The sequence below is a fragment of the Dendropsophus ebraccatus genome, chromosome 10, assembly GCF_027789765.1.
Source record: "Dendropsophus ebraccatus isolate aDenEbr1 chromosome 10, aDenEbr1.pat, whole genome shotgun sequence".
NCBI classification, from domain to species: domain Eukaryota; kingdom Metazoa; phylum Chordata; class Amphibia; order Anura; family Hylidae; genus Dendropsophus; species Dendropsophus ebraccatus.
Genome location: NC_091463.1, coordinates 87,544,623 through 87,569,328, shown reverse-complemented (window position 1 = coordinate 87,569,328; position 24,706 = coordinate 87,544,623). Strand labels below are relative to the sequence as shown.

At 46.6% G+C, this 24,706-nt stretch overlaps 1 protein-coding gene across 6 annotated transcripts; it reads left to right on the top strand.

Annotated features, from left to right (window-relative positions):
* The first annotated feature begins 25 nt into the window (after positions 1-25).
* Positions 26-24,706, top strand: GPANK1 (G-patch domain and ankyrin repeats 1). Of its 6 annotated transcripts, XM_069943730.1 has the most exons (4): positions 17,176-17,253; positions 17,346-17,593; positions 18,921-19,523; positions 24,176-24,706. In XM_069943730.1, the coding sequence occupies exons 3-4, from the start codon at positions 18,940-18,942 to the stop codon at positions 24,633-24,635; spliced, it is 1,044 nt and encodes a 347-aa protein (XP_069799831.1). In that variant the 5' UTR covers positions 17,176-17,253; positions 17,346-17,593; positions 18,921-18,939; the 3' UTR covers positions 24,636-24,706. The 6 variants fall into 6 exon arrangements, with proteins under 6 accessions (XP_069799835.1, XP_069799833.1, XP_069799834.1 ...); XM_069943734.1 differs by lacking the exons at positions 17,176-17,253; positions 17,346-17,593 and adding an exon at positions 26-141; XM_069943732.1 differs by lacking the exons at positions 17,176-17,253; positions 17,346-17,593 and adding an exon at positions 26-156.

The window sequence follows — 24,706 nt, the reverse complement described above, 5'->3', positions numbered from 1 at the left end:
CACATCTGGGCCGTGACGTCATCAGCGCTTTGTCGCTATGGGAACAGCAGCGTCCTTATAGTATATAAATAACTGCAGCGGCAGAGAATCGCCTCACTAGTCCGTGTCCTCTCTGGGCGCGCAACATCGTCAGTCACATAGGTGGATTCCTCATTGGTTTGTATTGTATAGTGACCATGGTGAGACCTCCTGCATTTATCTCATGTGTTCGGAGCTGCAGATCACAATAATCACCTATCATGTACTATTTTTCTTAATGGGGAAATTATTTGCATAATAACACACATTACAAAGTTATACAACTTTGTAATGTATGTTATGTCTCTGAATCCCCCCCTTCCCCGTGTCCCACCACCCCCGCCCATGTACCCAGAAGTGTGGTGCGCTATACATTACCTGATCTGTGTCGAGGGCCGTCCGCCATCTTGTGCCAAACGTCATCTTCGGACGGCCGGCCGAATCCCTGACGCCCGTCCCCCCTCTGCCGTGTCACAACTGTGCTCAGCCGCAATTGGCTGAGCACAGTTATGCTCAGCCAATCGCGGCTGAGCATCGGATGACGCTGCAGAGGGCGACCGGCATTCGGGACAGTCGGAGCTGTTCGCCGTCCGCCCAAAGAAGACGTCACTCGCTGAAGATCGAAGACGGGTGTTGGCACGTGACAGGTGAGTATAGCGCACCACACTTCCGGGTACACGGGTGGGGGTGGTGGGACACGGGGAAGGGGGCCATTCACAGACATAACATACATTACAAAGTTGTATAACTTTGTAATGTGTGTTAGTCTGTGAATAATTCTTTATCGCTGCACTACCCCTTTAAGCTTCACTTACTTTGATGGAACTGAGCAGCAAAACCCCACCCAAGCTGGAGACAAGAGTTGGGCTCTCCCTGAAAGAAAGTTGCCATGTTATTGTAGCGCTGGATAACTCCTTTAAGCTCCATTTACTTCAATAGAACTGAGTTTGAAACCCCACCCAATCTGGAGACAAGAAAGGGGGAAAAGTGGCCATGTTTTTGTAGCGCTGGATAACCCCTTTAACCCTTTGAGGACCAGGCCCAAAATGACGCAGTGGACCGCGCAAATTTTGATCTTTGCGCTTCTGTATTTCCCTCCGCCCCTTCTAAGAGCTCCAGCACTTTCAGTTATCTATCTACAGGGCCATGTAAGGGCTTGTTTGTTACAGAAATAGGTATAGTTTGTACTTTGTAATGGAGTCTTTCATTTTACCATAACATGTATGATGGAACCCCAAAATTATTATTTATGAAGATATAAATAGGTGAAATCGTAAAAAAGAATGCAATATGGTAAAGTTTGAGGGGTTCCTGTGTCTACGTAATGCACTATATGGTAACAGCGACATGATACTATTACTCTATAGGTCAGTCCGAACACAACCATATGCAGGTTACACAGATTCTCTAATATTATATATATTTTTTTAATGGAATCCTTTTTTTCGGCAATTAATTATTAATAAAATGGGACTATTGTGACGCTTATAACAGTTTTATTTTTACACCTACGGGGCTGTATGGGGTGTCATTTTTTCCGCCATGATCTCTAGTTTTTATTAATACCATATTTGTGAAGATCGGACATTTTGATCACTTTTTATAATTTTTTTTTTTATATATAATGTAACATAAAATCGGTAATCCGCGCACTTTTTTCCCTCTTTTCGTCTACGCCATTCGCAATGACGCTTGTTATATTTTAATAGATCGGACAATTACACACGCTACGGTATATTATATGTTTATTTATTTTTATGTTTTATTTATATAATGGGAAAGGGGGGTGATTTAAACTTTTATTGGGGGAGGGGCTTTGGGGTAGTGTGTAAGTGATTTTACCTTTTTTTAAATACTTTTTAAGTCCCTTTGGGGGACTTGTACATTCCTTACTTTCATTTACCACACTGATCATTGCTATGCCATAGGTATAGCATTGATCAGGGTTATCGGCGTTCTGCTGATTGAGCCTGCCTGTGCAGGCTCAGTGCAGCAGATCGCCGATTGGACCGCACGGAGGCAGGTAAGAGACCTCCGGCGGTCCGTTTTAAAGATTGGGACCCCCGCGGCGTTTAAGGAGTTAATGTCACGCTGCAGCGCGACCGCTGCAGCACGACCGCTGCAGCGTGTCATTAATGGTCAGGGGCCGGCTGCCTGCTATGAACCGCGCTCCGGAACGGAGCGCGCTTCATAGCTCAGGACGTACCGGTACGCCCTAGGTCGTCTAGGGGTTAAAGGCGTACTCAGGCCCATCTTACTGATGCTGAGGAACTAAGGTGGACAGGCATACCTCTTTAAATCTTCTGTTTGAGTGTTTTTATTTTCAAGCTGTCCAGGTATTGTCATTTTCAAGCTGTCCAGGTATTGTCCACAATATACTGTGTTTCCCCGAAAATAAAACGCCCTCCTAAAATAAGACACCGCACCTAGCCTAAAGTAAGGACAAAAATATGGTACCCCCTTCTCTAAACTAGGGCACCCCCGAAAGTAAGGCTGCACCTTGCCACTCGCCACCACCCAAGACTCACTTAATCCCCTAGTGGACCTTCACAGTCAGTGCTGCAGGCATACAGGTCCATGGCCCCCCACACTCTGCTGCACGTCCAGTCACACGCTGCCAACGCGCCTGCTTGGTCCCGGTGTCAGATTCCACTTTTCATTCCTCACAAAATCTTTGAAAAATGAAAGGTGGAATCTGATTGGTTGCTAGGGGCAACTAAGACAATTCTACTTTACACCAGTTTGATAAATCTCCCCCATGGTGCCTGTTTTTGAGGGGAAAAAAACATAAGGCACTGTCTTATTTTCGGGGAAACCCAGAATGTGCTGTTATGTAATTTATAGAGAAGCAAAGGCCATGAGTTCCTTACATTTCATTGATGTTGCTAAACTTCAGTGAAATAGTTACAGACTAGGCAACTAGACATGACTGGACGCTGCCGCAGAGGCTGCAATATCTGCTTGCAAAGATTCTGCAAGTTATTTCAAATCTTAGCAGCTATAATATAGTACCATCTGATATAGATAAAATGTATCGGCAATGTCTGAACAGTCACAATGCCTTCTCTAGCATTTGTGGAGAGTTCTCGCTTAGGGCCTATTCCAATGTTCCGTGAAACAGACAGCACGGATGGGGAAGCCATGTTGTGGAGTCTTTCCTTGTGCGGCATGAAGTATCAATATGGTGTCGGGAGTGGGGAAATGACTGTAATAACACAGCCATGTAGTTAAAGGCTCCACGACAGGGCAGGGCTCCAGACTAAAAAATTTACCTGGGAGCCATTGGCTCCTAACCTGAAAAATTTAGGCGCCAAATAGAATATTTGGTCGCCAACATTTTAAACCATGTAAAATTAATGTTATGTTAAATGGGACTTACTGTGTGCAGAGGCCACCCACGGCATCCTCCTTTAGATTCTTTCTTTTCTTAGTTTGAAAATGTTCAACATGGAAACTTGCAACTTGACAACCATATACAGTCTGACTCAGTACTTCAGCTTCACTTGGCTAGCCTTTTAATGAGGCTTACTCTTCTGAACTTGAACTTAAAGGGAACCTGTCGACCCCCGTGCCGGGGTGACAGGCTCCCAACCCCACGTTAGAGCCCCCTATACTCACCTCATCGCGCCGGGTCCCGCTTCTGAAGATGGCCGGGTCACGGAGATCTTAGCCGCTGCAGCCCGGCGTGCGCTGAGAGATGAGTCCAACGCTCATAGAGAATGACGGGAGAGTCCAGCGCTCCGTCATTCTCTATGAGCGTTGGACTCATCTCTCAGTGTGCGCGTCGGGCTGCAGCGGCTGAGATCTCCGTGACCCGACCATCTTCAGAAGCGGGACCCGGCGCGATGAGGTGAGTATAGGGGGTTCTAACGGGGGGTTGGGAGCCTGTCACCCCGTCACCGGGGGTGACAGGTTCGCTTTAAAAGCTTGCAACAGTCTATACATACTGAGCTAGACTTATGACTGCAGCCATAGTGACCCCCCACAAGATGTGTATATAGATAGATATATCTCTCACCTAGTGACTAATGCAAGTGACCCCCTACAATACAGACACCTGAGGGGCCCTGATAATAATAATTGTGCATATATCTATCTCCCAGTGTCTGCAGCCAGTTTGCCCTACACTTATAGATGGCCCCCTCCCCTTATAGATGACCCCCTCTACCCCCATTATAGATGCCCCCTCCTCCCCCCCATTATAGATGCCCCCTCTCCCCCCCATTATAGATACCCCTCTTCTCCCCCCCTTATAGATACCCCCTCCCCTTATAGATGACCCCCCTCTACCCCCATTATAGATGCCCCCTCCTCCCCCCCATTATAGATGCCCCCTCCTCCTCCCCATTATAGATACCCCTCTTCTCCCCCCCCTTATAGATACCCCCTCCCCTTATAGATGACCCCCTCTACCCCCATTAGAGATGCCCCCTCCTCCCCCCCATTATAGATGCCCCCTCCTCCTCCCCATTATAGATGCCCCCTCTTCTCCCCCCCTTATAGATACCCACTCCCCTTATAGATAGCCCCCTCTCACCCCCTTGAAGATGGCCCCTCTTCTCCCCCCATTATAGATGCCCCCCCCCCCCCCCCCCTTTCCTCTATGCTAAGCAGTATTTAAAAGAAACAAACACACAAACTCACCTGACAACCCGCTCCCCCGGCGATCCTCTTCTTCTTCGGACGCTGTCCCCGGCTGATGTGCGGCTGCCGGGGGTGTCCCGTCCTATCCCCGGCTGATGCGCGGCTGCCGGGGGTGTTCCGTCCTATCCCCGGCAGCGCGCGCATCAGTGAGCTCCCTGTACGCCGGGGCTGTGACTTCTGACACAGGAAGCGTCTCTGACGCGCGCTTCCTGTGCCGGAAGTCAGGGCCCCAGGCAGCTCACTGATGCGCCGCGCTGCCGGGGATAGGACGGGACAACCCCGGCAGCCGCGCATCAGCCGGGGATAGGACGGGAAACCCCTGGCAGCCGCGCATCACCCGGGGACCCGGACTTAAAGATACAGCACGCCGCCGCCGGGGCCAGTCGCAAATGGCGCCCAGATTAATAAATCTGGGCGCCATTTGCAAAATATCAGTCGCATTGGCGACCATTTTATTCGCCATCTGGAGCCCTGCAGGGCTTTTCCATCTGTGCTATCTGTGTTTCTCGGAACGTGGGAATAACCCCAAAAGTCTCAAAGACGCACCTTGACAGCTCTCAACATATAAGCCTATGAGCCGTACTTTGGATGCAAGATTGGTGATCAAGAGAAACCCTTGGCTCCTCACATCTGTTGTGCGAGATCTGCTGTTATTCTTAGATGTCGGCTGAGAGGTTCTCGCAAGTCAATGACGTTTGCTGTCCCAATGATATGGCGGGAACAGAAGGGTCATGTGACCAACTGTTACTTCTGTCTAACCAATGTCTGTGGTTTCTCTGCTAAGAATCCATTGACCTTCCCAATCTGCCTTCAGCTATGAGACCAGTGACACATGATGACTCTCTTCTAGTACCAAAGCCACCAGAGACATGGAGTCTAGATGAGGCTGCCGATGAAGATGCTGCAGTCCATGGGTCAGCGATGAGGACTGACACTGATTCAGACTTGTATGTCTGGTGATCCTCACCTTATAACACAGCCAGAACTCAATGACTTGGCCCAGGGCTTATATTTGTCAAAAGTAAATGCAGAGTTACTGGCGTCAAGACTTTAAGCATGGCATCTGCTGTCACCTGGTACAAAAGTTTCTGTTTAGCAACCAATGTTTGCAGGTCCCTAAAGCTCCAGTTGGTGGCTTTATTTTTTCTTTACTTATGGTTTGGGCTTTCCCATGATGTGTAACTGACTCTATAAAACTGTTAGATGGCTTACATCTTGCTCAGCCAATCAGAGCTGAGTAACCTGAGTCATCTGACAAAGAGAGGCTGGCCTAATAGGGCTTAGACCCACCTCCCTCATTGATGATGTCATTGTCACAAAATGGCTGCCACAGAGCAGCCTGGGGTCAACAGTCATTAGGTTCAAATGAGTTTACTTCACTTCCTGGTGGGGGATTTAGGGCTCGTTCACACAGAGCAAAAGCAGCTGAATTTCTGCGCTGAATCAGCGCTGAAATTTCAGCCGTTAAAATAGGTGCAGAGCTAATTTCCATTGTGTTGAATGGAAATTCTGCTCTGCAGTTCACACAGTGGAATTTCCGCACTGAACTAATCCGCTTTCCGCCAGAAGAATTAACATGTTCATTCTTCCGCTAGCGGAAGCCTATACAAACCAATGGGGCTCTAATTTTCTGTTTCAGCGCGGAATACAAGCGTAATACAAGCGGAAATTACGCACTGAATCAGCGCGGAAATGGGGAAAAAAGGGGGGGAGGAGGATTCCAGTATATGTTCTGGTATAGTCTAGTTTACTCGCCAAATACTCGCTGAATTTCAGCGCTGAATGCATGCGGATTCAGCTCGGATTCCTCGAGTATTCCGCGCTGAATTTGTCAAGAGCTGATTACGAGCTGAACACTTTCCTAGCTGAATACGCAGGGATTCTGCTTGCATTCTGCTTATATTCTGCTCGGAATTCAGCGTCAGCTGATTTCAGGCGGAAATATTTCCTCGCGTAATCCGCCCCTTTTGCTCTGTGTGAACGTAGCCTTAGTGGGGAAAAGATAGATAGGTGAGGGAAGCATATTACAAAGTTATATAACTCTGTAATGTGTTTCAATTACTGGGAAAAGGCTTTTCGCTGGAGTACCCTGTTAAATGCTTCAAAATCAGAAAAATATAGCCTTATGTTTCTTAAAATTTCTACATGATACAGACGTCCAAGGAAGCAAATCGTTTGAAAAATTTGTTGTCAAGGGTTACTATTCAGGTCACCGGAGGATCTTCTGCTTATGTCCTCCGGGCAGGGGTGATTCTAGCCTCTCTGCTGCCCGAGGCGAACTATAGAATGACGCCCCCCCCCCCCCCCCCCCCGTCAATCCGCCCACATTATAATCCACTACTGCCCCCCCCCCCCCCCCCCCACTGCTGTCCCCAATAAACATAATGTTTGGTCCCTTGCTGCACAGAGGATGTCAGGAGAGGAGGGGGCTGACTTTATAGGAGAGGTCCCAGCAGCACAGAGGATGTCAGGAGAGGAGGGGGCTAATCCTATAGGAGAGATCCCAGCAGCACAGAGGATGTCAGGAGATGAGGGTGCTAATCCTATAGGAGAGGTCCCAGCAGCACAGAGGATGTCAGGAGAGGAGGGTGCTAATCCTATAGGAGAAGTCCCAGCAGCACAGAGGATGTCAGGAGAGGAGGGTGCTGATCTTTTAGGAGATGGTCCCCCTCTTCCCCCCTTATAGATGGTCCCCCTCTTCCCCCCCTTATAGATGGTCCCCCTCCCCCCCTTATACATGGTCCCCCTCTCCCCCCTCCCTTATAGATGGTCCCCCTCTTCCCTCTCCCCCTCCCTTATAGATGGTCACCCTCCCCCCCTTATACATGGTCCCCCTCTTCCCCCCCCTTATAGACGGTCCCCCTCCCTTATAGATGGTCCCCCTCTTTCCCCCCTCCCTTATAGATGGCCCCCCCTTATAGATGGTCCCCCTCTTTCCCCCCTCCCTTATAGATGGTCCCCCTCTTTCCCCCCTCCCTTATAGATGGTCCCCTTCCCCCCCCCCCCTATAGATGGTCCCCCTCTTCCCTCTCCCCCCCTTATAGATGGTCCCCCCCCCTTATAGATCGTCCCCCTCCCCTATAGATGGTCCCCCTCTTTCCCCCCTCCCTCATAGATGGTCCCCTTCCCCCCCTATATAGTCCCCCTCTTCCCTCTCCCCCTCCCTTATAGATGGCCCCCCCTTATAGATGGTCCCCCTCTTTCCCCCCTCCCTTATAGATGGCCCCCCCCTTATAGATGGTCCCCCTCTTTCCCCCCTCCCTTATAGATAGTCCCCCTCTTCCCTCTCCCTTATAGATGGTCCCCCCCCCTTATAGATCGTCCCCCTCCCTTATAGATGGTCCCCCTCTTTCCCCCCTCCCTTATAGATGGTCCCCTTCCCCCCCCTATAGATAGTCCCCCTCTTCCCTCTCCCCCTCCCTTATAGATGGTTTCCCCTTATAGATCGTCCCCCTCTTTCCCCCCTCCCTTATAGATCGTCCCCCTCTTTCCCCCCTCCCTTATAGATGGTCCCCTTCCCCCCCTATAGATGGTCCCCCTCTTCCCTCTCCCTTATAGATGGTCCCCCCCCCTTATAGATCGTCCCCCTCCCTTATAGATGGTCCCCCTCTTTCCCTCCTCCCTTATAGATGGTCCCCCTCTTCCCCCCCCCCTTATAGATGGTCCCCCTCTTTCCCCCCTCCCTTATAGATGGTCCCCCTCTTTCCCCCCTCCCTTATAGATGGTCCCCCTCTTTCCCCCCTCCCTTATAGATGGTCCCCCTCTTTCCCCCCTCCCTTATAGATGGTCCCCCTCTTCCCCCCCTACCTTATAGATGGTCCCCCTCTCCTCCCCCCCCCCCCTGCACAGCAGATAAAACAAAAAACAGCACACAACTCACCTGCCCTCCGTTCCCCCGTCGAGCCTCTCTGGTCTGGTCCCGGCTGATGTGCGGCTGCCCGGGGTGTCCCGTCCTGTCCCCGGCAGCGCGCGCATCACAGAGCTCCCCGTGTGCCTGTGGCTGTGACTTCCGGCGCACGGGGAGCTCTCTGATGCGCGCGCTGCCGGGGACAGGATGGGACACCTCCGGCAGCCGCGCATCACCCGGGGGACTAAAGGCTGCATTCCCACGTTCCGTGATCCTGACGGATCACGGACGTGGAATGCATGTACTGGAGCCCCCCCGCCCCCGGGCAGTATCTGTAATGAGATGCTGTGAGCGGGGGGGACTGTATTCATAAGCGCCGCACTGTAGTATCAGCACGGCGCGGCTGATTTAGTACAGCGCGGCGCTTATGAATACAGTCCCCCCCGCTCACAACATCTCATTACAGATACTGCCCGGGGGCGGGGGGGCTCCAGTACATGGTACAGTCAGTGGCGGATTATAATGTGGGCGGCCGCCGAACCGCTCATATTATAATCTGCCACTGAATGCCGCCCCCATGGTGACAGCTGGTGGCGCCGCCTGAGGCAGACGATTCAGGTCGCCTCATGATTGCGGCGCCCCTGCCTCCGGGGGATCAGGATACTTCCACCAGTGAAATACAGAAACCTAAAGCTAAAGTCAAGACTGAAGGACTTGGAGACTGCACTCTTGCCCTGGCACAGTCACAACGTACCAGACAACTTGGGTTTAAGGGTACAAACCCACTTGACGTATTTGCTGCGTGAATCAGTCTTAAAAATAAGCAGGCAAAACGCAGGTTGGCTTTATACAATTGTTCTGTGTTAAAATACGCAATTGCGTATTTTTAAAGCACAAAGCTACATGCGTTTTTCACACAGGTTGTTAACAAGTGATGCTTTGCTAACAACAAGCTTCATGCTTCAAAAAATACGCAATTGCGTATTTTAACGCAGAACAATCGTATAAAGCCAACCTGCGTTTTGCCTGCTTATTTTTAAGACTGATTCACGCAGCAAATACGTCAAGTGGGTTTGTACCCTAAAAGACAATCCTTTTTTTAAGGCACACATAACCTGTTCCGGGTGCGAATTGGCCCGTGCATAATAAAGATTGTCACTGCCAAATGGTGGTGTATTTGTGTGTATTTTAACTCCTTTTTTTCTGTTCTGCGCTCTCAGAGAAATGGGGGTATCAAAACGCCTCACATATGCTTAATAAAGGGGATTACCTGGTACGTTCTGACGCAGGTACGTTAGCCTATCCTTTGGCTTCTGGTTTCTAGTATTTTCTCTGGCAGTAATAGACAAAGGCTCCTAACACTAGTGTGAACAGAACCCTCCAGAACTTATATTGTGTAAATCATGATTTCTAGACAACTCGTTCGTTATATGTCATTATCTGGATATACAAGAATTTATAGAAATCTGTGAGGAATATCCACTTCCTCTTACTATATGATGCCATCCTTGCCCGCAACTCATCACACTTTATATAATATATTTACCCCTGATTGGGAAACTAAGAGCAGAGTCTGCTGGGATATGTAGTGCCCCATCCCCAATGACACAAATCTCATAGCTATAAATCCAGCATCTGCCATATGCTGCTAACTACATCTACATGATTCTTTCTGCAAAACCTAGATAGGATTCACAGAAGGGGGTGCACAAATAATATATAAAACCTAACGTTTATTAAATACAAATAAAATTATACCCCACGTAAACGGACCAACACACAACAAGAAACAAAAGGTAAATCTGCAATCACTGTTCTCAATAGTATACACCTAGAACCATAAACTGTTGTCTCAGTGTGCTGCTTCAGCCATGGTCATAGGTTACTAATAACACCAGGGTAGAAGGATACACTCGGAGTAGGGACCATATACCCTGGTCTACCCCTTGGTGAATCAGCCCCCTGTTATGCCCTAAAAGCAGTAACACTGGTCCCTTACCCTCCGACGCGTTTCCTCCAGATAGCCGGATTTCTCAAGGAGGCAAGGTACAATGCAGGGAATAGTTATAGCTGGGGCTTAACTGTTAAAGTAAGAAAGAAAGACAAAGTGTTTAGGGCATAACAGGGGGTTGATTCACCAAGGGGTAGACCAGGGTAGGGGTCGCCCTTGTTAGGGCGAGTGCCCCGTTCCCCCCTGTGCGAGTAGGGGTAGTATCTACATACCACTCGGTTAGGGCATAATAGGGTTATATGGTCCCTACTCCGAGTGTATCCTTCTACCCTGGAAACCTATGACCATGGCTGAAGCAGCACACTGAGACAACAGTTTATGGTTCTAGGTGTATACTATTGAGAACAGTGATTGCAGATTTACCTTTTGTTTCGTGTTGTGTGTTGGTCCGTTTACGTGGGGTATAATTTTATTTGTATTTAATAAACGTTAGGTTTTATATATTATTTTTGCACCACCTTCTGTGAATTCTACGATATAATAATGGGGTGCAGCTGAACACACTCCCCGAGTGGATACGTGTACTGTGTTTGCACTTTAAAACCTAGATAGGGCCTGTTACTGGATGTGGCCTGTTACCAGATGTGGCCTGTTACCGGATGTGGCCTGCTTCTGAATGTGGCCTATTACCGGATGGGGCCTGCTACCGAATCGGGCCCGTTTTCTTTAATTAAAATTACCATATGAGGTTTTTATAGTGTAACATGAAAAGCAAATCTCATAATCTGTTTTTTTATTTATGCTTTTATTTATTTCCCATAGGAAAACAGTAAATATTACAAGGTACCTCAATTTACATTATAGTTTTCAAAAATATTCAAATGAATTCCCCCTTTCCATCCAAGCTTCTCCAGGGACAGTAGAGACACACACACACACACACATACACACACACACACACACACACACACCCCAGCCTGCTACCGGATGGGCCCTGTTTTCTTACTATAAATCCTATATGACGCAGGAGGTTATTATAGTGTAATATGAAAAGCAAATCTCCCAGTCTATTATTTGCGGATGTGAGTGGCTGTAATAATGTCAGTGACCCACGTGAACCTGTTAGATCATTGTCTCCTCTATTGTTGGTTCCTGTTCCAGGCAGAACAGATGCACAGTATTTGGGTTGTGCAACAGAGACAGGATGGAGCCTGACTTATATCATTGAATCCCTGTCATGCTCTGCCCCCTAGAGGCCAGCACTAAAACTGGCCATAAATTGTTGGCAGAAATGGCCAATTTCCACTGAGCGTCCTCTGTACATTATATTTAATAAAGTTATTGTAGCCACAAGAGAGAGAGCAGTCAGTGAGCGGGGACCAGGGCAGGGTGCTGGGGGCAGGAGACAGCCAATAGCGGCTTTAACGCTGTCATCCAGTATCTAAAGCAGGGATGTGAAACCCGCTGCCTGAGGCTATGTTCACACTACGTAAGTCTCCGGACGTAGCGCGTTCCGTGAATAAGCGGCCGGAGACTTACGTAGTTTGCATACAATGGAAAGTATACGATGTACGGCTGCACCATTCACACTACGTACGAACTTACGCCCGGATCGTACGCGGCGCTGTAAAAAATGAACCAGACCATTGTTTAAGGACGAATAAGCCGTAACTTACGCCCGTAGCGTTACATGCGGTCCCGTACGTAGTGGTGATTTCTTCATTTTGTAGGGAGCTCGGGAAGCGTAAGTAGACTACAGGCGTAATTTCGCGGTCCGTACGTAGCCGGCCGCAACTTGCGTAAATTCCTGGCCGGAGTTTAACACGTATATGTCCGGCCGGACATATGCGTAGTGTGAACATAGCCTCAAGCTGTACAATTCCCACATAGCCTCAAGCTGTACAATTCCCATCATCGTGGAAAGATAGTCTGGGAAACGGAGAAAATTATTCTCATGTCCAATGATATATATATATATATATATATATATATATATATATATATATACGTACTGTATATATGTTACCAATATTATGAAATCCCCTGAAGAAACTAAATAAACCATTGGATGATGTCCTCCTGTGATGTCACCCACCATAAATGAAAGGTTATAGGAACAGGGTAACTTCCCGTCCCTTGATGTACAGGTATGGCTAGGTTCACACTGCGTTTTCAGCATCCGTTTAACGCATCCGTTTTTTGCAAAAAACGCATGAAAAACGGATTGCAAAAAACGGATTCATTTGTGTGCATCCGTTTTTCCATTGACTTCCATTATAAAAAAAAACGGATCCGTTTTTTTTTGGCGGACCAAAAAACGTTGCTGACCCTATTTTTCTGGACGTTAAAAAAACGGATCCGTTAAACGGATGCTGAAAACGCAGTGTGAACCTAGCCTATGTCATGAATTGGGTGGGGACATATGGCATAAGGTCGGGGACTGAGCCCACTCCATACCTGGCAGGTGTCAGTTGCTTTGGGCGTCTGGTATCCACCATCAATATTCTGTCCAGTGCCGCCCATGTAACTGTATAGATGTTGCAATCAATAGTGATTCTGGCATTTATATACATTGGTTTAGGGTTCCAATCAGCAATCGCAGGTTATTACGACCAATAGTTGTCCAAATAGTTCACTAGGCCTCTATAGCTACCATGACTAATCTGCCATAAGCAGGCTGGACTAGCTGATCACTGAGCAATAAAATACATATGTATTGCACTGATATATATCTTGCAGTGAAATGATAGAATCAGGGATTTGATCAAATCCTGGGAAATGATTAAATGAATGCGCCGTTCCATTGATCAAATCACTGACCCCTTTCAGGAAAACGATGGAATGAACTCTATCATTTCCCTTCTGCGACATAGAATTCGCTTACCATATCGCCTTTCTGCTCCCCCTGGCCTGTCCGCTCTGCTCCCTGTTCCGCTTGTTTCCCCTGCTACACACCTCCTGCTCCCCTGGCCTGTCCGCTCCGCTTCCCCTTCTGCCCCAATGCCATATGTCTGCCAAGAGGTGTGCTGCTCCACTCCCCGTCCACCTCCGGTCCCGTCCGCCCTGCCCTTCGACATGCCTCCTGCTCCCCCGGCCTGTCCGCTCTGCTCCCCGTCCACCCCGCCGCCATATGCCTGCCAGGGAGGTGTGCCGCTCTTCTCCTCTGTCCGCCGCCATATGCCTGCTGGGAGTTCCTGTCCGCCCCCGCCGCCATTCATTCTGTCATTTAAAAAGTGTAAAAAATTTTAATTTTTCAGATAAAATTCGAAAAAAAAAAAAAATTACTTACTTGCCAACAACTTATCGTGAAAATAAGCCACTTATGTCTCTCAATTTAAATCTAAATTCTCTTGGGAAGGGGTCAGTGATTTTTTTTAATTTATTTTTTATATCCTATATTGTAGCTATTTTAAGACCACAGAGCATTCTGGGATTTGTAGTCTTACAACATCAGGGGGGGAGGAGCGCTGGTATCCCCAAGCCCTGATATGCCTCATATGCCTCTATATCTATAAATGCGCATGCTCTTTGCTGATATAAACCAGCTCACTGCACCCATGCCATCACTGACTTCCCCGGCATCTCATTCTGACCAATCACCTTGTCTCTACCTTTTACCCCTCACCATTGATTGCCTCTAGTGTTCCGCTCGTTCTGTCTAAATATAGAAAAAAAAAAGCCAATAATAAATAAATAAATAATGCCCCTGTTATGGATGACATGACCGTTTTGTGGTTTGAGGCTGGTGAGGTGTCATCTTCCTGGAACTATAATAATACAGAGGTCAGGAAGTGACGGCTCTGGCAGAAGAGGACGACGACTATGGCTTACTGTCCGTAAGTGTAGACTGGACAGGCAGGGCTACTACAGGAAATATTACACAGGAACACCCAGAGGTGGCAGGGCCTGTTTCTTAGAAGCTAGCAGAAGGTTTGGTAGACGTAGGTAATGGGCGGCCTGTCTGGTTGGAGTCATCGGTGATGAAATGTCGCTTCATTCATGATCTCTGTAGGGTGTGATTGGACGTCTGCCATCATTCACGTTACTTGTACAGAAGAACAATCACAACTTAGTATAAGAACCAATAAAGTTCCATCATCGTGACGCACGCGGTGACATTCTCTATGGTCCGATGTGTCACGCCCCTCCCTTACCAGCTGAATAAGGGCCCTATTATACGGAGCGATAATCGGACCATTGATCATTGATCAGCCGATGAAACGATCATCGGCTAATCGTTGGTTTAGCTTTGGACCTAAACCACTGACCGCTCATCGCTACGTGTAATAATGATGTGTGGCTGATGATTGCCCAAACACTTACCTCTCCCCGTTCCTGATCTTCTTTCCTGTGCTGCGCAGCCTCCTGATCCCGGCGGCTGCAGCGTCTAAGCAGCCTGTCCGCTGACAGGCAGTTCAGCCAATCACAGGCCGGAACCGCAGCGGAGGTAAGGTATCAGGTGTTTGGGCAAGGGCTGCATGGACATTGCTAATAATGTCCATGCAGTCCTTACTGCCCAATTATCGGGCCCTCTAAGGGTCATTTACATAGACAGATTATCTGCCAAAGATTTGTAGCCAAAGCCAGGAATGGATTTGAAAGGAGTAAAAATCTCAGTCTTTCCTGTACACACTGATCTCTGTTTATAGTCTTTCTGGCTTTGCCTTGAAATCTTTGGCAGATAATCTGTCAGATAATCTTTCTGTGTATATGGACCCTAATAGGTCCAGTAAACGAGCACCGATTGGCGCTTGTTTACTAAAATGATCGGGCCTGTGTAATAGTACCCTAACCGATGTTGAATCCAAGATGGTAGTATCGAGAGGGTCACTTAGTTGTGTCAAATGTTTTCATCAGATCAGAAAACCCTCACAGATCTCTGCGTAGATCTGAGTGAAGCACGCAACTGAGCACTTCACCCCCCCTGGCTCACTGATTGATCCAACTTGTTGATGGGCTCCATCGTAGGTCTATGCAACAAGCTGGATTGAAGGGAGAGTGATGTTTGGGATGATGATATTTCCAGCATCATTTAACGTTATCTTGCTGATCCCCTGAATGGAGTGTTGGTCTAGAATTAGAAAATACACAGCTAATTTCTTGCTAAAACAGCGCCACCCCTGTCCCCAGGTTGTGTGTGGTATTACAATTCATAGGGGGTCCCAGCAGTCGAACCCCTCCGTGTTCTGATGCTTAGGGCCCTATTACACGCCCTATTGTCATGCGAAATTATATTGTTCGAATTTAAATAATATCTTTCTGTGTAATTGCAGGCAACAATGTAAAAATCGATGTGTGTCGTCGATTTAGATCTGACCCTAAAACCATTGTTAACTGTTTGCTAAATGTTCGCTGTAATTCCGCATTTGTTCAGTTGTGTAATTGCACGTTGTTCCTTCTTTTGCTGGAATCAGATAGGGTTAACCATGGTAATACCAATCGTAACTAGTTACTATCGTTCTGTGTTATGCTGCGTTTACACGGAACGATTATCGTTTGAATTTTCGCAATAACAATCGCATTTGAGCGATAATCGTTCCATGTAAACACAGCAACGATCAAGCGACGAGCGAGAAATCGTTCATTTTGATCTTTCATTTGTTCTCGAATCGTCGTTGGTCGTTCGCTAAAAATTTGCAGAACGCTTCGTGTAAACAGTCTTTAAAAGATTCCCCCTATGTGTGAGACGGGCTTAAGAGATCTTAAAAACGATTTTTCGAACGATTTATTCGACTAAATGCTGATCATTATAAAAACCAAATCGTTGCTTCAAAATCGTTAAACGACCGATTGGGCGAATTATGGCTTTGTGTAAAAGGACCGTAATATGGTGTAAGAACGATTTCAGATTAACAAAAAACAATCTTGTTTGTGATCGTTATTCGTTAATCGTTAAAAATGGCTTTGTCTAATAGACCCTCATGCTGCGTTTACGCGAAGCGATAATTCGCCCAATTGATCGTTTAACGATTTTGAAACGATTTGGTTTTTAGAACAATCAGCGTTTAGACGAATAAATCGGTAGACAAATTGTTCGAAAAATCGTTATTGCGATCAGTTTCAAGATCGCTTAAGCCCATCTCTCACATAGGGTGAATTTTTGAAACTGTTTACACGAAGCGAAATTTTTAGCGAACGACGATTTGAGAACATGTTGAAAGATCAAAATGAACGATTTCTCGCTCGTCGCTTGATCGTTTGCTGTGTTTACATGGAACGATTATCGCGCAAATGCGATCGTTATTGCGAAGTTTCAAACTATAAACGTTCCGTGTAAACGCAGCATTACAGGACACACTCACTCACTGTGCGGCTGATGGATACGGCTGCAGGCAACACTCGGCCACCTATATCAGTCCCATAGTGAGGGAACGGAGGAGCAGCACACATGCTCGACAGCAGCTCCATTCACGTTCTTGTGATCAGCGGAGTTCCCACTTATCGTCTATCCTGTGATGATACATTTCAATCATGGGGTAACCCCTTTAATTCCCAGAGTGATATCCTTGCTCCTAGTGCTCCGCTTTCCCACTGCTCTTAGCATAGTAACATGAGAAGCCAGAATGGAGGAGGAGCAGGGGCTGGAGACACAGCAGGGGGAAGGAGACTCAATGCAGTGATCAGACAGCGAGGGGGAGGAGAGACAATGCAAGGCATGCTGGGGATTGTAGTATACAGCCTCTACACTGCAGTCACATGACCTGTGCCTCCTCCAAATCCCTCCCCCAGTCTCTCCTGTTCCTCCCGGACACAGGAAGATGAAGGACTGAGTAAACAGGCACAGAATCTGCAAGTATATCACTTTCACTATTGTTAGGAACACTTAAAACACTTCAGGACCTTTTTACGTGATATAAACCCTTTTAATTCCCCCCTTAATTCCAGGTGACTTTTGTTCCTGAAAATTCTCCGTTCCTCTGCGACGATCCCAGTCATATAGCGTATAAATGAATGGACTAACAACTCAACGTATTTCAGCGTTAAAGGAGCGAGAACCCGAGCGCTCGGTCACAGTTCAGACAACGCAGAGGGACTCTAGCAGTGTAAAACCTAAAATATCTCATCAGATCAAACTGCCTTCTCATAGTATTACCTGCTCCGACTCCTGTAATCCTCTGTGCTGCTATCGGAAGGTAGTGTGACCTCATGAGATCTTTTACCTTTTTAGATCACACTTGGTGTTGTTTGGATTAAGTGAAGGATTAACCCCTTAAGGTCAAAGCCAATTTTCGTTTTTGCACTTTTGCCATAGCACTTGCGGTTTTTCACCTAGAGACCCATATAACCCCTTATTTTTTGCGACACCAATTGTACTTTGCAGTGACAGACTTTATTTTCCCATAAAATACGCTGCGAAACCGGAAAAAAATCATTTGCACTGTCAAATTGAAAAAAAAAAAAGGAATTTGTTTTCATTTCAGGGAGTTTTGTGTTTACGCCATTCTCCCTGTGGTAAAACTGACATGTTATCTAGGTTGCTCATATCAGTACGATTATAACGATATGTAACTTGTGTGACTTTTATATTATCTGACGGCTTTTAAAAAATTAAAACCTTTTTAAAAACACTAAATGTGTTTAAAAATGCTCTATTCTCAGCCTTATAACGCTTTTATTTTTTTGTCTATGGGGTGTCATTTTCTGCGCCATGATCTGTACTTTCTATCGGTACCTTGTTTGCATATATGCGACTTTTTGATTGCTTTTTATTTCATTTTTTCTGGATTTGATGCAACCAAAAATGTGCAATTTTGCACTTTGGAATTTTTTGCGCTTACGCCGTTTACCGTGCAAGATCAGAAATGTGACAATTTAATAGTTTGGGCAATTACGCACGCGGCGATACAAAATATGTTAATTTGTTTATTTATTTATATTTATAAAATGGGAAAGGGGGGGTGATTTAAACTTTTAAACATTTTTTTTTTTTTTTTTACTTTAAATAGAAGCCCACTTGGGGGACTTCTATATACACAGCATTGATCTCTCATAGAGATCAATGCTGTGTATATACACAGCAATGATCAGTCAGATCTCTGATACATTGCTTTGGCCTGCTGCAGACCAGAGTAATGTATTGCCGAGCCGGGATCAGCGTGATTGCGACGCTGAGGCCCAGCCCGGCCAGAAGAACGGATCTCCCCCCCCCGTAATCGCATTGCGGGGGGAGATCCGTCCCACTAGACACCAGGGACAGCGGGAGCAGAGCATTTATATGCAGCTGTCGGGTTTGACAGCTGCATTTAAATGCCTAATTGGCTGGCGCGACATTGGGACCCACGCCGGCTAATAGAGGCGCTCCCCGAATGCTCCCGGCGCGACGGGCCCCTCTCTGAACTCCCCTCGCTCCACCATGACGTACCAGGTACGCTAAGGGGTTAAAGTATGCTAGTTGTTATATATTTTTTATTATACAGTCTATTTTTATATATGCCTTTAGTAACTTTATAGTTTCTTTAGATTTCCTCACCAAAAGAAGATGAATTTCCCCCGACTCATCACATTCACCAAAGCTCGGGAGAAATCAGACTTATGGGAAAATGGAGAACGAAGGAATAAGAATTCATCCCGGAACAGAGAGGTGAACATCTCTGGGGAGGAGGCAAAAACCTTCTATGAGAGTCTTGTGTCCGGTGAAGGGGAGAAGTCCAAGAAACCTCGAAAACGCAGGCGGGTCACCCCAGCTACACATGAAGGAACAGCAGGACAACCCCAGCACAGACCAGCCATGGCTGTCTCCGCTGACACAGACATGCGGAACGGCCACCAGCTACTGACATGTTCGCAACATGGAGACCTGAAAGGGGTGAAACGTCTACTGGAGACGGGGAACTGTGATGTCAATTTCCAGGATATTTATTACTGGACGGCTATGATGTCCGCTGCCTATGCAGGGAAGAAGGAGGTAGTAAGTTATTTGCTGAAGAGAGGCGCCGCCTGGGTTGGCGTCTGTGAAACCAGAGGCAAGGACGCTTTGACCTTAGCACAAGAGGCTGGCCATGAGGACGTAGTCCAACTCTTACAGGACTCCTTGCGAGATCGCCCTCAAAACTTGACTCCAAGGTGAGTGGGGTTGCTGTCACTTCAGTTGCTTATGAGGTCAAAATAAGGAACTCCCTGCTTCAGTAGTTTCATGCTATGTGACTGATTGGAAGTTTAAAACACTGGCAGACTCCATTATCACAACAGTCTCTGATTGTCGATGAATGTCCGAGCCGTTTCAGGATAATTGTAGTTGTATTTTTGGCCAGCAATGGGGCTCCTGGTCCCTGGAGCTATGATTGACAGATCTCTTACTGTAAACAAATTGGGAAGAGGTCTGTCAGTCAGGATCGGGGATCACCCCTGCCATGATGAGTTGTCGGCAATCTGTCAACATGGAATGATATGGGGATGTGAGTATGGACAGGTGAGGGCCCCATAGGCGTTAATAATCCAAACATAGTTAGCTAGTGATGTATAGTGTGTGTGTGTGTGTTTGGGCTCAGGTGTGAAAGCGTGGTTTGCCGCAGTTTAGGCTCCAATTCTTTAAACGAAGAAGCACAAGCCTCCCATAGACAGACTGTAAGTCGCTGAGGCAGGTGGTATTCCGCGGCGTAGAGTTCTGCTGCGGAATTCCACCGCTTTTACTCCGTGTGAACTGGCCCTAAGTCTGGAAAAGAACCCAAACTTAGTCACTAGCTTATCAGGTACATTAGCTGAAGCAAAGATCGGGTGCAGCAACAGGGGACAGGGATGATCAGTTACAGTAACAGAGGTGACTATAGGTACAGTAATGGAGGATAGGTAATACTATCAGGTACAGCAACAGGGGACAGGGTAGATTATCAGGTACAGCAACAGGGGTCAGGGGCAATTTTTAGATACATCAACAGTGGATGGGGACGATCAGGGTAGGAAGAGGTTAATATCGGTGTTAGACTGTACTATACTGTGCTAGCGTACAAGTACACAGTGTTGCAATAACAGGCAGCAACCCCTGATGTACATGTACATGAAAATGCGAAAAGGGGTCAAAGTCTATGGTCTTACGCTTGTCCATGATCATATACTCGGCATCCTATTTTGACAGGTTGCTAACATATACAATGCCACAGAAGTCACAAGCGTGATGTAAACCTGGCCTAACTTGGCTCACTTTTCTAAAGAGTTTATAGGGGACTTTTATTTTTTATTTTTCAAAGCAGCAAAACATAACTTTATTCACAATGAATGACTTTTAGCTCTTTGTTTTGCAATACGTAAGGTAAAATAGATAGTCTGTTTTAAAAAGTTAAAAAAAATAATCTCTCATGGCCCAAGGTTATAGCTTTAAAGCGACTCTGTACCCACAATCTGCCCCCCCCCCAAACCACTTGCACCTTCGGATAGCTGCTTTTAATCCAAGATCTGTCCTGGGGTCCATTCGGCAGGTGATGCAGTTATTGTCCTGAAAAACAACTTTTAAGCTTGCAGCCCTGTGTCAAACTGGCGTGGCCTAGATTGTGTATGCATTAGCCTGGCACAACCTCTCTGTCCCTCCTCCCCGCCCTCTTCATCATTAGGAAAGCTCCAGTCAGATTTTCTACTATTCCTCACCTGTGTCAGCAGGGCACATGGGCTGGATTGTTAAGGCACCTGTGCAGTGTTCAGACAAGTGAGGAATAGGAGAATACTTGGCTGGAGCATTCCTAATGATAAAGTGGGCGGGGAGGAGGGACAGAGAGGTGGTGCCAGCCTAATGCACAGTCACTCTAGGCCACGGCAGTTTGACACAGGGCGGCAAGTTTACAAGTTGTTTTTCAGGACAATAACCGCATCACCTGCCGAACTGACCCCAGGACAGATCTTGGATTAAAAGCCACTATCTGAAGGTACAAGCGGTTTTGGGGGGGGGACAGATTGTGGGTAAAGAGTCACTATAAGGGTGAGACACCGAGTATACAAGCACCGACCATAGATTTGGCTCTCGAATTCAGCACACAGATCTAAATTTGGCGCTCATCATCGGATGGTTTGAGTGTCAGGCAGGGTCACTGGATCCTACATGTGTTATACTTGTCCCATGTGATGCTGAGGCAGTTTGGACTCCACTACTAGAAGGCCTGGTGGCGATTTCCCTGAACTTAGGCCCGGAGTGGACTAGCTGTGTATTAGAACCCTGTATGTAGACTATATTGCATTAACATTATGCTGTATGTGTAATCGTAGATGTTTATTATACATATGATAGTGACCTCAATGTCGATAGAAATATAACAATAGAGCTGGATAAAGGGGGTGCACAGTTTTGCTGTAGATAATAAAGCTATCATTTCCATGGCTTATAAGATTACGGCTTTTTGCAGAGATTTACTGTACAGTATTTTAGGTAAGAAGTGGACATTTTATTTTACAATAAATGAGGAAGAGTGTAGCACGCTGTAACCGTGTGATGATGAAAGGGAACAATGCTGGGAGAAGAATAGGGAAATAAAACCGCCAGATGGTCATGTCTAACTGGAAAGGGAATTTCTTAATATAATCAAACACCTTTGGTCCTCAGTTATCTCTTCCGTCCACCCCTCCATCCTCCCCATAAACAGGAATGTTTGGCACAGCCGAGCGTTCCTGTGTTGCAGCCTGAGAGCCCTGACTGAGGCTTACCTCTCCCAGAACAATGGGGTCAGATGGTAATTTACTATCACCCCAACCACTATCTCTACTGACATAATCTGTTAGTGGAAAGTCAGGAGGGGTGGGTATGGCCGACAGAAGTATAATGTTTATGTGGACCTTTAGATAAAATGTGATAAAAATACCCTACGAGCCACTGTCTTAGGCCCCGTGCACACTTCTGTGACCATTTTTACAGTCAGGAAATACTGATAAGGAAGTCTTTCAGGAGCCTTCAGGAAACGGTAAGTATTTCCTGACTGTAAAAATTGAAGAGAAAAAAAGCTATACTTACCTGCTGCATCAGTGCTCTTCTCTAGCTTCTCCCATTTCCTCCCTACACTGCAAGCGCACAAGTGATGTCACTCATGTGTCGCAACGCTGGGGGGGGAAAGTGGCCTCTTGTTGCCTGAGGTATTTAGCTGCCTCTGGCCACCAGTGCTGGTAACCAATGACTCCTTTCTAACACTGGTAACCAATCTCACCCGGTTTAACCCAGCGCTGCATTTATCTGTACGCACTTGTGATTAGGATTGCATAGAGTTAAATGGCCAGGCGCAGCACTCAGTGACACTCGCCTGGATATGCATCCGGAGCTGTCCGGAATTCCGGATGTTCCCATAGTGCTCTAAGGGGCTTTTGTGCCAGAATTCTGGAAGAAAATAGAACAGGACTAGAGTTCATCAAGCACTAAATGGCTCGAGTCCTCGTTACTCAAGTTTTTACTCATTTTTCAATGCTCCAGTGCTCGACTCACATAACGAGCCCCGTTGAAAACAATAGGAGACTCTAGCATTTAACCAAGTGCCCCTTGCTCAGCAGAGCGGACGGTATCTGGTTAACCTGAAAGTTACAGTCTGGCCCCCTTTGGGTTAAGTTAACCCCTGGGTGAAAGACTGTGCTCTGTAGGGGGGTGGGGAAAGTTAAGAAATTATACTTACAGCACCAGTTTTCTATCTTCATTATTGCTGCTCAGTGGTTGCAGCAGTGTCCCGCCTCAGCCACTGATTGGCTGAGCGGCAATAGTGAAGATAGATAGAAAACTGTCGTGGTAAGTATAATTTGCCTGCATCGGCCCCCATGCGATTTCAAGGGGTTATCCAGCGCTACACAAAAATGGCCACTTTCTTCCAGAGACAGCCCCTCTCTTGTCTCCAGTTTGGGTGCAGGTTTTGTAACCCATTTCCATTGAAGTGAATGGAACTTAGTTGCAAACCACACCTGAACTGGAGACGAGAGTCATGCTGTCTCTGGAAGAAAGCGGCCATGTTTTTGTAGCGCTGGATAACCCCTTTAAACTTTTTGTTAACAAGCACCCCAGCAACCTTATTTTTGTTAACAAGCACCTAAGTAGCCTTATGCTCGAGCAAGTAGTATACTCTTTGAGTGTGCTCACTCATTTCTAGACAGGATCTATATAATCCTGACCTATTTTCCAAAAATAAAATCCTGAAGGGTGTCCAGGCACAATGCAACCCTTTGGGTCAGGAATCCGGATTTCTTGATTTAAAAAAAAAAAAAAAAGATAAATTTCATGATGTGTGAAGGGGATTTTACCCTTCAGCTGCTTGTCTTGTGGATAAAAAAAAAAATAATAATAATTACAAGCTTTGTCGTGATTATATCACAAGTCTGCAAAAGGTCGGGGTCTAAATATTGAGACTGGGACCAACCACATAAATGAGCCAGGAGAAGTACTCGCTTAGCACATCGACTCCCGGCTCCATGTCACCTGGACTTGACATGTCAATTCTTTGGGAGGACAGCGGAATCCGCCTGAGCATAGAATAGAGTCTAGGGGGCAGGCGGAGAATCAAGCGGGGGTGAGTGGCGGGATCCGTGGCAAGTTATCCATGTGAATTACTCTTATATATATATATATATATATATATATATATATATATATATATATACCCTTATATCTTTTTTTTTTCTTCCTCTTCTAGTTTTGGCTAAAAATATTAGGGAAAATGGTAAATTTTGGTAATTTGCATATTAATTTGTGGGAAATTAATTTTCATATGAAAAGAAAATTGCGTTACATTCCGTGTCACTAACCATCACATCTATTCTCCACACAGAGCACAAAACCCCCCGGAAAGAAAATACTGTGACGTCTGTAAGACCCACTACCAAGAAGACAGCATCGAAATTCACGAACGCTCCACAGTGCATCTCTTCAACAAAAAGAAGAAGCTTCCTCCCACTTACTACGTCATCCCACAAAATAACATCGGCTATAAGATGATGCTGAAGGAGGGCTGGGATTCGGAGGCAGGGCTGGGGCCCAGTGGCACAGGCAGGAAGTTCCCTGTACAGACTGTTCTCAAGAGAGACCAAAAAGGCCTCGGGTTCCAAAGTAACGAGAAGCCAAAAGTCACCCATTTTTCTGCTAATGACCCCACGGCAGTGGCCAGGCCGGCTATAACACACAGAACTGAAAGAGTGGCTACTGTCAGCAGGAAAGAGGAGAGGAGGAAGGAGGCAAAGGCTAAGGCCTGGGAGCGAGATCTGAGGACTTATATGAATATTGACCTATAGCAGCGGTGAAGTCTCATATATGCGCTTGATGTGTCTTAATGTTAATAAACCAGTTGTTTTGACCTTTTAAA

Coding starts and splice junctions, on each gene's coding strand:
- GPANK1 (XM_069943734.1), top strand. CDS start 18,940: ATGAATTTCCCCCGACTCATCACATTCACCAAAGCTCGGGAGAAATCA. Junction 19,524..24,175: donor CCTCAAAACTTGACTCCAAG/GTGAGTGGGGTT, acceptor TTCTCCACACAG/AGCACAAAACCCCCCGGAAA.